Source organism: Parasteatoda tepidariorum, chromosome 9 (assembly GCF_043381705.1).
Source record: "Parasteatoda tepidariorum isolate YZ-2023 chromosome 9, CAS_Ptep_4.0, whole genome shotgun sequence".
NCBI lineage: Eukaryota > Metazoa > Arthropoda > Arachnida > Araneae > Theridiidae > Parasteatoda > Parasteatoda tepidariorum.
The window spans coordinates 86,161,421-86,175,286 of NC_092212.1; the positions used below are offsets into that span (position 1 = coordinate 86,161,421).

Sequence of the window (13,866 nt, forward strand, 5' to 3'; positions counted from 1 at the left end):
ATGAATCCAAAATACCGAGTGCTTTAAATCTCTGTTCGGATGACTGCCTTTTATTTTACATGTATCGAAAGATATTGCTAAATATCAGTATATTTGTTAAAATAATACAAAAAAGAAAAGGAAATTTTGAAATCGACAGTTGAGTTCGTTGGAGAGAAGAGTTCTTTAGTTTGTTTCTGAAAAGGTCAAAAAATAGTTCTTTTGAAAAGACGTAAGAGAGAGAGAGTTCCAAAGGTGTTCTAAAAGAGTTGCTAAAAATAAACAAAAACAATGATCACTCGCTGACAGACTAAACCCTGTTCTGCAAAACGAAGTTTATTCTTCTTTTCACAGATTCGTTCTCCAAAAATATTGTTTACATCTTCTCCATTTAGAACAACACCCCCATCCCCCCGTTGCCCATTCGAATACATACGGCTGACGAAAAAGTCTTTTTTTAAAGTATTCTCATTATATTTCTGTAGATTTCATGGCTTGAGAAAAATGATGAGTGTGCTCTTCTGTGATTAAAATCCTTCAAACAAGTTCTCAGATTTATTTTGAAAACATCTATATATGTTAATTTGCGTGTGTCGATGTCAGACGAATTTAATGTACTTTTGATATTATTTAGTTCGATGACGTTTTTCAAGCCACTCTTTTAAGTGAGCACCCCCTTTTGTTCAAAGGCGTCTTTTAATTGGATAGAAATTGCGATACTCATAAAGTGCTCACTTGATAGTTGAATTTAGAGTGGATTTATATCTGACTGTAGAAAGAAGAATGATTCACAAATGGATATTTTTAATTTAAAAAAATCACAGTGTTTTTTTCGTTTTTCGAAGTTTGTAAGTAAATTTGCTTTTTTAAAGAAAGTTGTCCATTTTAAACCGAAAGAACGGATGTAGTATATTCGTTCTGCAGAGAAAAAGTCTTTTGTGGAACAGAGGTTCAGCAATGAAGTTCCTTAAACGATGGTGGCAACGACTGCTTACACACCACCAGTACACCTGAATGGCCGTTCAATGGAAGTAAGTGATGATCATTCAAAGACCCTCAATCTTGATTTATGAATCTCATTGTTGTCGGGATTTTTATCTCATTATTTTTAATGTAAAACAATTACAATTCTGCACAAATTTTTTCAACGAATTAAAATTTATGTGTTCGTTAATTTGAAGTGAGGACTGCAAAACGAAATATCCATTAAAAAAATGCAGTAAGAACAATTCGTAAAATGAACAGGGTATCTGCTCACCTGGAAAGTCATGAATTTCGGAACTGAACAAAATTTGCCATGAAATGTCATGATTTTAACTATTTTTTTAGAAAAAAAAAATCATGGAAAGTCATGGATTTAGGTCATCGAAAAATCTAATTTTTAAAATGGATTCTACCCCCCCCCTCGTATTGTTCCGAATATCTGATTTAGTAACAAAATCCCCACTCAGAATCATATTTTATTAAAATATAAAATGTTTTTATCATGTTTTTTGAAAATTTGGGTGTTCTTTCAAAAAATGAAAGAAAAAACATTTCTGAAGCGAATTATCTTTTAAACTTCTGCGATTTCAGAATTTTTGTTATTATTATTTTTTTTATTTTATCAATTTAAAATTCTAACTGAAGCAGGCCAGTCATAGGCGAATTTTTTTAGATTCCGAAGTGGGAACAGAAGAATCGGGAGTATTTCTTTCCTTTCCATTGAACAACAAAAGTATCTTTAAAATATAATTCTACAGAAAAAAAGAAGAAAAAAAATGTTTGCTTTTGTATTTTTTTTGGCTATTTTATGGCTTCTACTCTTTCTTTACTCTGTTTTTTTAAATTTAAAATCAATAAATACAAAGATACAGAGTATAACAGTTTTGGATATACCTATCACTGCAATGAATATAAATATAATCCTTTTTTAAATGTATTGTTGTGTTTTTGTGGGAGAAAATAGTAACTTCGTTAAGTCATGAAAAAATCTTGGAATGAGTCATGAAAAGTCAGGAATTTGAAAATCTAAAATGTAGCAGATCCCCTGAATGAAGGTACGTTTTGATAAACTTGATTTCATATCTGGAATGATTGTATCTAGAAATCCAATATTCGACAGCTTTCGATGAATTGGAATATTCAAATTTTAACTGTATCTTCAAACCAGATAAAACTTTCAGACGAAATTCATTATTCTTTTATCCCCCAATGGACTACTTAAAGATAAGATCGTATGCACTGTAAAAATTGGCGTGTATTATCTTAACATGATAGAAATAGTGTTATCCAGCTGGTTATCCTTTTCAAATGAATAGAATTTCAATCATTTCGGGACTTAAAATCGTGTTATCAAAACTCAAGGCAACATGTGAGTATAATTAAGTCATATTGCTCAAAGAGTGATTGGATTTAATTTCGTCTCTTACATGTTCATACGGGACAAATTTGTTGTTAAAATGTTTAATGCAACACACGCTAACATTTAAAAAAAATGCTAATTATCTCAATGTATAAAAAATCAAATTAGCAATTTCGTCAAAATCAAAATGCGCACGTATTTGCTATTATTAATTATGCGAGCCAATAAATTTAATTTGTATAGGTTTCTCGGCCAAAGTCAAATGAACTTTCGACTGTCATAAATTTCTTTAAGTTAAAAGTATACACAAATCTGAAACAGTAAATATTACATTTTAAAGTAAAAAACAAGTCATATAAAAAAAAAAATAAAAAATTTGAAGTCAATTCCTACAAAGGTCAACAAAGCAATACTTTATTTTAGTTACTTTTTATTCAAACCTATTTAAACTGCACGAAAGTCGAGAATTTGAAGCGAAGTGACGTCAAACGCATATTCTGCATAAATTGTTTTTATTATTATTTATGAACTCCAAGTTTGCTTTTCCTTCAACTTCAATCCTTACTTTTTAGAATTGCATTTTAATATTGTTCTATTATTTTATCTCTGGGTATTTGCATCTTAAATATTTGATGCCGCATTTAACCTAAATTAGTCAATGTATAAATTGTAAATAAATGTAAATAGTCATTATTTAATGTGTTTATTTGTTCAAATCATTCATTACGCTTCAAATTAACTGGACATGGAGTCGAGAATTAACTGTCCTTAATATGACACTCAAATTTATAATTTATGAACGTTTTGAACATCTCTACGCTGTTACTCTTATCGTCCACCTTATAAGAACCATACGTTCTTTTAAGTTGTTACCCACACAAACATTATATGTCATGGGTGACCTGACAATGAGGTGACTCAATCCCGACCACAGAGTTGACATGAAATGTCCTCAGTGGTAGGATCATGGTTTAGAAAACCCTTGCCTTCGAGCTAACCGTGGGAAGTTTTTGTAGTTTTCCTCCCCATGTAACGCAAATGCGGGTTAGTTTAATTGAAAACACTTCCACGAAGGCTAGTGTGTCGTCGGTAGTTACCCAATTAAGCTTGTATTCAAACACTAAGGTACAAAAAAAGTCAATTAACCGAAATATTCACTAACAAGTAAAAATTAGCTGAGAATTTTATTCATTAAAATTATATACGACGATTATCAAACACACGTATGAAAAATTTTAGGCGCGACATTTGTTGAAAAGCAAAACAAATCTTTTAGAGCTAAGAATATTTTAATAAAATTTCATTCTCTTAATCCCTTATTTAATATTATTAATATTGATTTTGTTCGCTCCGTTTAAGAGAAGAAAAACAAAAGCACTTTTTTTATAGTAATAACAACATAAAAAACATTTTAATTTATGGATTCATTTTCGTTGATTCACTATTGCTGTTCATTGAAAATTTGATTCTGATATTTGTTGTCATGGTAACAAAATGAAACATTGGTGGAAACAAATTAATAAATGGACTTTTTATTATCAATTAAAACAGGTTGATAGTCAGTCAATAACTTGAAAAGAACTTTTAAAATTTTAAATGCCTAGTTCGAAACAAAATGACTTTAGTAGTTATATACGTTAGTATACTATCTGGCTAATCAATGGGGTCTGTATATAGCTATAGAGACTAGAATTAAATTATTTTTTTCCTCATGCGAAATCCCAGGGAAATAATGCAATCCGATACGCTTTATTTTATCTAAGAATTTAACACAAATATTTAAGTTTCATTTACCCAGGATGAGTTCTTATACTTCTACACTGTAAGAAATTTTAGTGTATTTTGGCGCTAAAACACTGCAGTTACTAAATACCAAAGTGAAACACCAAGAATGTTCTTTTTCACTACTTGATGTAAACCATTTTTGACCTTTAACAAACTAAACTAAACTAATTAACTTAATAAAATTTATAATTACAAGAGTCTGAGTACAGTCATTTTCAAGATACACTAAGAATCCCTCATCTAAGATACATTCATGCACTATTACTTAAAATAAAATGTTAAGAAAAAATATGCATAGCATAAAGAGAAGGAATTCGAAATAGGTTTCATTAAAAAGAAGCGGATAAAAATTAAATTATTTTAATACAGCTGACTTGTGAGAACATACTTATCTTTATTACACAACTAAAAACATTTTTTGCCTTTTATAACAGTTAACTTTTGTTTTTATGAAATGATCTTCACGAACTTGATTATAAATAATTCATGAATGGAGTAAATGCATTTGAGCTTTCTCATTTATTGTTGTTCAGATTTTAATACATCCTTTTAAAGTGTCGTCACAGCCTTTTGTTTACGGTGTACCATTACACGTGGTGCACATTTTGTACCAGTCTTAAGCAAAAGGTGAAGTAAAGTATTCATTCACACACCAAATTAGGATAACTATGGTGCCTCACGGTATGCAATGTCTGAATAATGCTTAAAGTCGATTATCATCGCTTTTTACAAAGTTTTCCTCCTCTCTGTTCTGCTGCAGAGCCTTCCAGCAACACAAAAGAAACACATGTATGTTGTTTTAAGGGTAGACACTGTATAGTGCGCAAAAAAATGACATCACCCTGAATAACTTTCGTTCTAATGATCAGATTTTTGTGACAATCTTAATGGTTCCTGGGGAAGACCTCAAATAAACTAATTATTTAATGCTAACTATTAATTAGTTACGAAATCGAACTCAAAAACGTACTTTCGCTAAGTAAAACTCTTTTTTTTTACATAGTTGAATTCTTAACCTCCAAAATATAGGGGGTAGCCACCATCTGGGAAATAGGGTCGTAAATAGTTTGGTCAGGAAAGCGATCCAAATTTCGGACCTCTTAATGTTAATTTCTCTTTTTGCGTTTATAGTCATAGTTTTAAAACTGATGAAGAAACTCAAAAGAAATTGCACACACTCATAAAACCTGTTTACCCAAAGATAATTTCAAGCAAAAAATAATTTTTCATAATTATTAATTATTTTTTATCATTTAATTTAAAAGTGGATGAAAAATGTTTGAATTATGTGGTATAAATTTCTTTTATACCATGGTTATCTGTGTACCTATTTTTCTATTGAAAATTCTAAAGTTTCAAAGGTTTTCATTTAGTAGAAAAAATAAATTGGTGAAAATGAAGAAATATTTAAATGGGGCTAGAAATATTTAAATGCGAATAACTTACGAGGAATTTTACTTACCCGAGCGTAGCATAAAATTCTGATCATATTTTTTTTCGTTAATAACCGATTGCTAATCCTTATTTTTAATTATAAAATACGATGTTTCTTTTTAAGTTGTCTAAAAATGTATTCGTAATTTAGTAAAGAAATTTCAATAATGCATTTTATTGAATGAAGGACATTTTATTCAAGTTTTGTAAAAGCATGTTTCTGATAGAATATGATTATACATCAGCTTTTTTAAATTTTATATATTAATTTGTTTTTTCAATAATTGATGCATGCCTGAGTATTTCAAAAATATACATAACTCATGCATAGATTTGGAATAATTAGGTTTTCCTTAAAAGTAAAATTCTCCTTTTTATATTATTTTCAAGTTTTTATTAAAAGGAAACTTAGAATTATTGTTAGCTAACTGAGATATAAATTTTGTCAAGAAATTAAAAACATTCTGCTGTTATAAATTATTCGATGCAAAACGTACATACAATTTGTTTGAAGAATGAAGATAAATTACTGATTCTCTTTTTTTGTTTCTTATTTACTTGAGTAATGAAAAGTAAATGCATGTATGTGCAAAGCAAAGAAATACAACAGATTGCTTTGTTTTTTTAAATGAACAAAAAATTATGGACATACAATTTTACTTTGACATTCAAATTTATTCTCACCCGCTAACTTTCAGAAAGTAGACTTTTTAAAAAGGTTAATATAGAAAAAAAGTTCTTAATATTGTTTCTCAAATTTAGCACAGTTCAAAAAAATATTGTTATGTCAGGAAAATGTTTGATATGCCTTATTTTGTTAAACAGCAATTACTAAAAATATAAAATTGTAAAAAGATTTCTAAAACGTGATATATTTAGAATCATCATCTTAAAAAATTGTTTTTTTCTTTCTTCTAACACTAGAATTTCCTTAATACTAAAATGAGGCATTTTAAAATATTTATGGACAACAAATTGTTTATAGCTGTGATTAATGCGTTAAAAAAATAGTTTTAATATATTATGTTTAGATTTTATAAATAGAAATTGTTCTTTTACTTCGTCTTAAAAAGACAAGAATGCTAACGTTTCATTGATGCTCAATTGACAATGATTTAATGCACCCAAGAATTGAAATCTGTTTGGACGTAACATTTAAGTGCTTGAAACAGTTAAAAACAATAAAATTTATTTAAATAATTAGAAATTATTAATTTGTTAAGAGCTACAGGAAAGATGAGGAAAAGTAGTAAAAAGCACCGTTTACCATCATACTTACTATTCGTACACTTAATCATATAACTTGAACAATTCAGGTAAAATAAAATAAAATAAAGGGTAAAATATGAACCCTATTGAAGTACGTTCTTAAGTATACTCTAAAACATATCTAGAGTACATTTTGGATAGATGAATAAAAAATATATTTTCCATAACCTTCGAATAGGGCGCAGATGTTAACTTTTTTTAAAATAATTTACGTTGCAACAACTTAACTTTGATTCCAGGAGAGAGAGAGAGGTCATTCCATTGTCTTATTCGACTGTCGAAATTTCAATTGTAGACGGAATTTTTTAACATCTTAAAAATTATTTTTCAGAGCAGCAGTCAAAAAATAAATAAATAAATCAATAAAAAAATGAAATAAAAATGCACTGCTTTGAATTTTTTGGAAAGTTTTGACGCATTATATATTATTATATTGTTGTTGGGTTTTTTTTTTTCAATCTAAGAGCCATAAACTAATTTTAATATCACGTTAAGTATTTTAATTTACTATACTGTGCCATTGCATGAAAAATCCCCAGAAACTGAAGAAAATATCTTCAAAAAATATAAAAATAAAAGTCAATATGTTTTTAGCTCTGAAATATTCACACCACGAGTCATTAACGAGCTCTGAGAATGACAACGTTTGAAGCAAATGTTTGGCCTCACTCAAAACTAGACAAGACTCGGCAGACGTGAATGACTTGAAATAAGAAATGTATCTCGTTGCAAGCTAAAAATGGAATAAAAAGGGAAAATAAAAGTGAAAAAAATTAGAGATACCGCGGTAGCCAAGATTGAAACAGAGAATAAATTCCCTGCCAGTGTACCCTTGGCTACATTGTAGAAACCAGACGGATTTTAAAAATTATATTGAAGGAACACGGTAAATAAGTCTCTTTTCACGAATACGATAAATCTATTGCTACACAATCTTCGCGTCTTGGGGATAAATTTCATTTCGATAATGCCAAGATTCTAACCACCCTTGTCACATCAGCTCGTCTTGATATCCGGGAATCTTGTTTTATTCATATGAATGCTGATTCCCTTATGAACAATATTAGTTTCGATCCGTATCTCCATGGTACGTGGAAATGCATTTTGTCCTGAGTTACCTTTAACGGCTATAACGGTTTTTCAATTTATTTTTAAAATTGGATTTGTTATTTTACTCTTGGGGTACTGCGGTTTTTCAGTATTTTTTCCCCCACTTTTATTTATATTTTCTTGTTGGCAAGTTCACTTTACTTTTTTTCTTCCTTCATTCACGTGATGCGAGTCTTAAGAATGGACGTTTATTTTCTTCTTATTTTTTTTTTCAAGTTAATGAAGTTTTTACCATGAGGTATAATGGATCTTTATTGATCATTAATTTGATCAGAATCTTATGATGCTGAAAGAAGCAATCATTTGTAAATTATTATTTCAACAGGGTTTTATATGCTATACTTAAAACATTTAAAAAACTGAGACACCCATATTGAAATAAAGAAATCCTTTTTGACTTTCAAAACTTAAGGTTTTGTAACCAGACACTTGAAGTTACCTATTGAGATGGATTATTTAAGGCTGTAGTGAATATGAACTTAATAAAATACATTTATCTTCTTAGTTTTGCTGCTACTATTGCAGTTTCTTAAGGTTTAAAAGGAGACTAATGTATCAGATATGGTAAGAAGCGTAAAATAATTTTGTAATAAAAGGTATAAAGCAAAGAAATTACGGTAGAAATGCTTGGTGATCGTAACTTTTCAACTAGTTGAGCCACATTTTATGGTCAATTTACAAAAATCTGTTTCAGAATGTATAAAAACATCAGGATGCTATTTGCAAATTATCTTTATCTAAAGAAAGTCACGTAATTCACATATTTGGTAAAATGAAACGATTTCTTAAAAAATGAATCAGACAATATTCTTCATTCATATTTCAAGCTTTTTAAAATGTCACCTTACATTCACTCATTTCTTCCATTATAAAGAACAAAAAAGAATATCGTGAATTATATAGAACCTTGTTCATTATAATCTCTTCCAGATACTTTAAATTTTTTATGCAATGCTTTATGTGATTAGCTCTACAAATATTTATATAATTAAAATAATGTCAATTTGGTTTAAAATCTTCATATTTAAGGAAGTTAAACAACAAATAATGCTGTATGAAAAGTGTATGTGTTCAAATACTAAAATCTTTCCAAATTATAAATAATTTATAAATCGATTCAAATTTTATTTCTAACTGAGGTGAAAAGGAAAGCAATTTTTGCTTTTTGGACAGAAATCAACTCAAATCTGTAACCTAGGAATTTCAATATGTTTTTCTAATAACTATTTTTTTAAAAAGAGCCATCGGACCCGAGCTAACGCAAGAACGATGAATGACTTCAGTTTTTATTTCATTCTCTCAACTTGGTTGCTTTAGCAACAGAATATTTCTCTCTTGCCGATGACGCAGTTAGAGTATGGTTAGATTAAATTTCTCCTCCTTCTATGGCGATAGTTCTCTTTCAGGACGACGGAAAAAATATATATAACTTCCTAGCACCCCAATTTTTGATCCAATTTTCCGAAATTTTGTCTAACCCCAATTTTGCGAGTCTAGAATCCAAATGTGTAAAAAATATTATAAACTTTTATTCAGAGAAAGTGCGTTTTTGTGTCGTAATTAGCAACTTAATTAATAGTTAGAGCTAATTAATTGGCATGTTTGAAGTCACCCCCAGAAACCATTAAGATTGACATATAGTACGTGAAAATCCGATCATTAGAACAAAAGTTATTCTGGGAGATATCTTTTTTTTTTCTTTTGTGCACTGTACAATTTAGCAGCTGCTATATTTTTGTTTACATCTGTTCTTTCCCCTAAATTCTGTTTTATTCATCTCTAAAAAGAGAAATTTAGAAAAGATATAATTATAAAAAGGATATAATTATAAGCAGGGCTCAATTTCCTTAAGAAAACAAAAAGAGAAAAAAAAAAACAGGGAAGGCTTTATTTTGAAAAGAAAAACTGTTAAATATAATATATGATAAGTATATTTTCAATTTTAATCATACTATGTACTTTTGTAAAACTTCAAGCATAATTAACACTTTAAAAAAATTTTCCTAACATATAGCATGTAATTTACGCTAATTAATAACCCTGATGATATAGATTATATAATTTATAATGAAACAACAATATAACAGTTAGCACCATTTTCCTAAGACTAAACCAACATATTGGAAAAATAATCGCCTGCGGGACATGTGGGTTGTTTAGGAAGTCAAAGTATTTAGTAATTCTATTACAGACTATTATTAAAATGGGGGGGGTGATATTGAAGGGAACTCAGATTATTAATTTAGAAACCTCTATAAAAACTTTATCAACTAGCGATCCCACAACTAAAGCTCTGGATTACATAATTAATGACAAGAAACTGAAGCTGTAAAGACATTACTTGATTAAAAAATATCTAAGATAAAATGTTAAACAGATCCCCCCCCCCCCCAGAAAAAAATATTGAAAAGATGTTCAAGCTTATTTTATAAAAAAAGTATCCATAGAATGATTTTTTGGTTAACTATGTGTACCCATTAACTAAATTACAGTGAACCCTTGCTACTACGCTATCCAGGGCCTGATTATCGTCTAGGCCCAAAAGGCATGGGCCTAGGGGCCTCAAAAATGAGGGAAAAGTCTAATGAAAGGTGGGATAGCTTTGTGTTGGTTTAAGTACTAAAATAAACACATAATTACAGCTTGCAATAAAAATAATTCAGCTAATCAGTGACTTTTAGCAAAAATCACTGATTTCAATTGTTTGTGGTCGCCAAACTATTTTCATTTTGACGTAACATTGTTTTGTTGTTTTATATTTTGCTTTAATATATAGAAACGTAAACTTTATCTTAAAAAAAATAATCTTCAATAGTCTGCTTTCGAAATTTCTTAGAATCTTGAACCATGCAGTTCAATAGATTCTTTTTTATTGTTAGGACTAATGACTCAAAATATTACGTAAACTTCAGTAATTTAATTTCAAAATATTTTGTTAGGGCCCTGGAGAATTGGGTGGGCCTGAATTTCTCTTGATCGGTCCCTGACGATATCCGATACAACAATAACTCCCTCTATTACAAGAATGTCTATTACATTAATGTTACGAGGTCCCGACGAACTACCATATGAATTAATGTTATCCCCCTCTCAATAGTGCGATATTCTCTGAACCAATAAACACCTGTAAAACGATTTTTTTTTTTAAAATCCCAACCTTATTTTCACCATTTATTATTGGTTTTCAAATAATGTAAAAATTCTTACTTTATCATATTTTGCCATTTTTTCTACAAGAGAAATGAATGGCTTTCACACCACAATGAATGGTTTTTGTATTCAGATTTCAATACCCCATCCCTGATGCACACAGACCACCCCCAAGACCTTCCATTCTTTAGAATTGCCTCCCTTACCTCTTAAGAAGTCACAGAGGTAACATTCCTATCTGATTGCATATTGAACCATAATGACCACCCTACGAACTAAATGTTTATATAATATATAAATAGATTTATAGTTAATGCATAGATAGCATTAAAATTTCAAAAAGAATCTTATTGTGTCCCCAAAGTATGTAGGCTCTCGATTCATGTCCCTCTACAACACTCTATTTATTCGGTCCCCAAAACAGTACTGTAGCGAAGATTTACTGTAATTTATAAACACTGCAGAGGATATTTTTTAAAAGAAAAGTATCTCTTTGATACATTCTGTGATTGGCATACCAGTTGCATGCATATTATAAATCTCATCGAGTAAAAAGACGGTGATGCCACCCTTGAAAGAACAAAAAACATTTTCTTAAGAAAGTCTTCCGATGTGTCATCGCATATTCTATTTAGTTAATTGTTATTTTGCCTCTACGTTATTTTATTTAATAGGTCGGTATAAAGTAACCTTTTTCATCTCTAACAAAACTTGAATATTAACTAGAAAAGAGAAAGAAAACAAAGAGAAGTCACGGTGAGTAGACCGCTTTTGCAAAAGAAGTCCCATTACTCAGCTGAAGCGGCCATTGTTTTCACTCGACGCAATTTCGTATTTCGAATGCAAAACATTACAGAGTTATTTCCCTTTTGTCTTCAACAACTAATATCTGCGGATGTCTCGATGCCGTTTCATTTTGTTTTCGAATGAAGCGCATAACTTGTCATCATCTTCAAGGACGTCGTTTGCTTTTTATAACCATCGCTGCTTTTAAACGATCTTCCCGAGTCTTTAAATACTCACTAAAACTGTGTAATACTCAACTGTTTTAAAGTACTCATTAAAACAAAGAACATCATTACAAGTGAAACCAATACTGGAAAATTTTCATTCCCCTATATTTGAAGTCATTTGAAATTTACAGTACCTACTGGCCATATTATTAAACGCACTGTAAGATTCCATCTAAAACAGGGATGGGCAAACTTTTCTGGTCGAGGGCCAAAAATCGAAGAAAAAAAATTTTGATGGGCTAAATAAAAACATCTAAAATTAAAAAAACTACTATATGCAATTTTCATTGTAAATATTTAATAAGATGAATGAAATTGCGATTTCATCTTTAAAAGTTCCTTATATTAAGGTTCCAAGTGAGATGTACTTATTTTAAGGAACAAGGGTAAACTACTTCTAGGTAACTACTTCTGAAATGATTTTTTCTCAGGTTTGTAGATGAAAACACTTGTTCACACATAAATAAAAGGAAGCAAACATAGACCTGATTTTGTAGGCATGAAATATTTGGGAAACTAGCTTTTGGTAATGATTTGTAAAACTCAATTTTTGGCATATTCAGAAACAATTGCTTCAGATGGCACCAATCTACGGCTATTCTATAAAGAACTTCTGCTCAGTTCACCAATTGAAGCTGTCTGTGCTAGCCTCCATCAATTTATTATTTTGTAGAACAAAAATAGAGAAAGTTAAAAGGTCCGCAGTACTTAGTTAAAAAAGAAAGAAAAATAACTTTAAACGAAGTAGACAAGAAAATGGATGTATATTGTTTATATTCGCCACAGATCAGCAAGTTAAAATTCCATCCGCGGGCCGGATAAAACCTTCCGGCGGGCCACAGTTGGCCCGCGGGCCGTAGTTTCCCCATCCCTGATCTAAAACATTAATTATCAGGTGATATACTTTACAGCGTTTATTGTTTATGTTCGTGTATCAATTAGGGTTAATATTGTCATGCAATACGTTCAAAATAAATACAAATAAGAAGTATCCAACAAATCTCCTGAATAAAAACTCATGACATGAATGTTTAAATATAAAAGTATTGCATATGAACTCGAGCAAAACATGCAATTAATTTTAAAAAAGCTAGAGGGTGTCTAATAATTCGGTCTAACTATTATGATATACCTGATATCATAAATATTGTATATTTGTATAATATATCGTCTAATTTAACCCATTGATACACCATATCGTAAACAAGTGCAAAGAGTCTCGACAAGACAATAAAGCTGTATAGATAGTATCACCTGATCATTGAGATTGAGACACAGAATCTTAAGAGTGCATCTCATAACAGGGACTGTAGAGGAAGTGAGTAAAGAATTAAGCTTCAAATGCAGTCCAAGAAATTCATTTGGGAGAATGTCATTGCCATGAGCCACGATGGATAGAGAGTTCGCCTTCCAATGCGGCGAACCGGGTTCGAATTCCGCATCCGGCTTGCACTGACCAAAGTACTGACGTGAAATATCCTCAATGGTAGACGGATCATGGGTTAGAGCAGGGGTGGCCAAACTTATTTGATCATCGACCCCTACATAATTTTTCGAAATCTCCATCGACCCCCATAAAAGTAATTTTCTGTTAATTAAAATAAAACTCTATTAGATACTGTGTTTGTACATTTATTTTATGATTTTGAACATTTATTAAAGTAATAGTACATAGTGTAACAATAGTTTTATGAAAAATATATTAATGTTGAAATATAAATACCTTAATATTTATGAAATAATAAGTAATTATAAGTAAGTAGAAATTTCTTACTTTATTTT

The 13,866-nt window shown here is 30.1% G+C and overlaps 1 protein-coding gene across 1 annotated transcript in view; it reads left to right on the top strand.

Annotated features, from left to right (window-relative positions):
• Positions 1–449: 449 nt before the first annotated feature.
• Positions 450–13,866, top strand: part of LOC107440320 (5'-3' exonuclease PLD3) — a 59,799-nt gene continuing 46,382 nt past the window's right edge. The window contains exon 1 of the mRNA XM_016053216.4: positions 450–1,010. Within this exon, the coding sequence (XP_015908702.1) occupies positions 954–1,010 (57 nt within the window). The 5' untranslated portion in view covers positions 450–953. The remainder of the gene's footprint in view (positions 1,011–13,866) is intronic.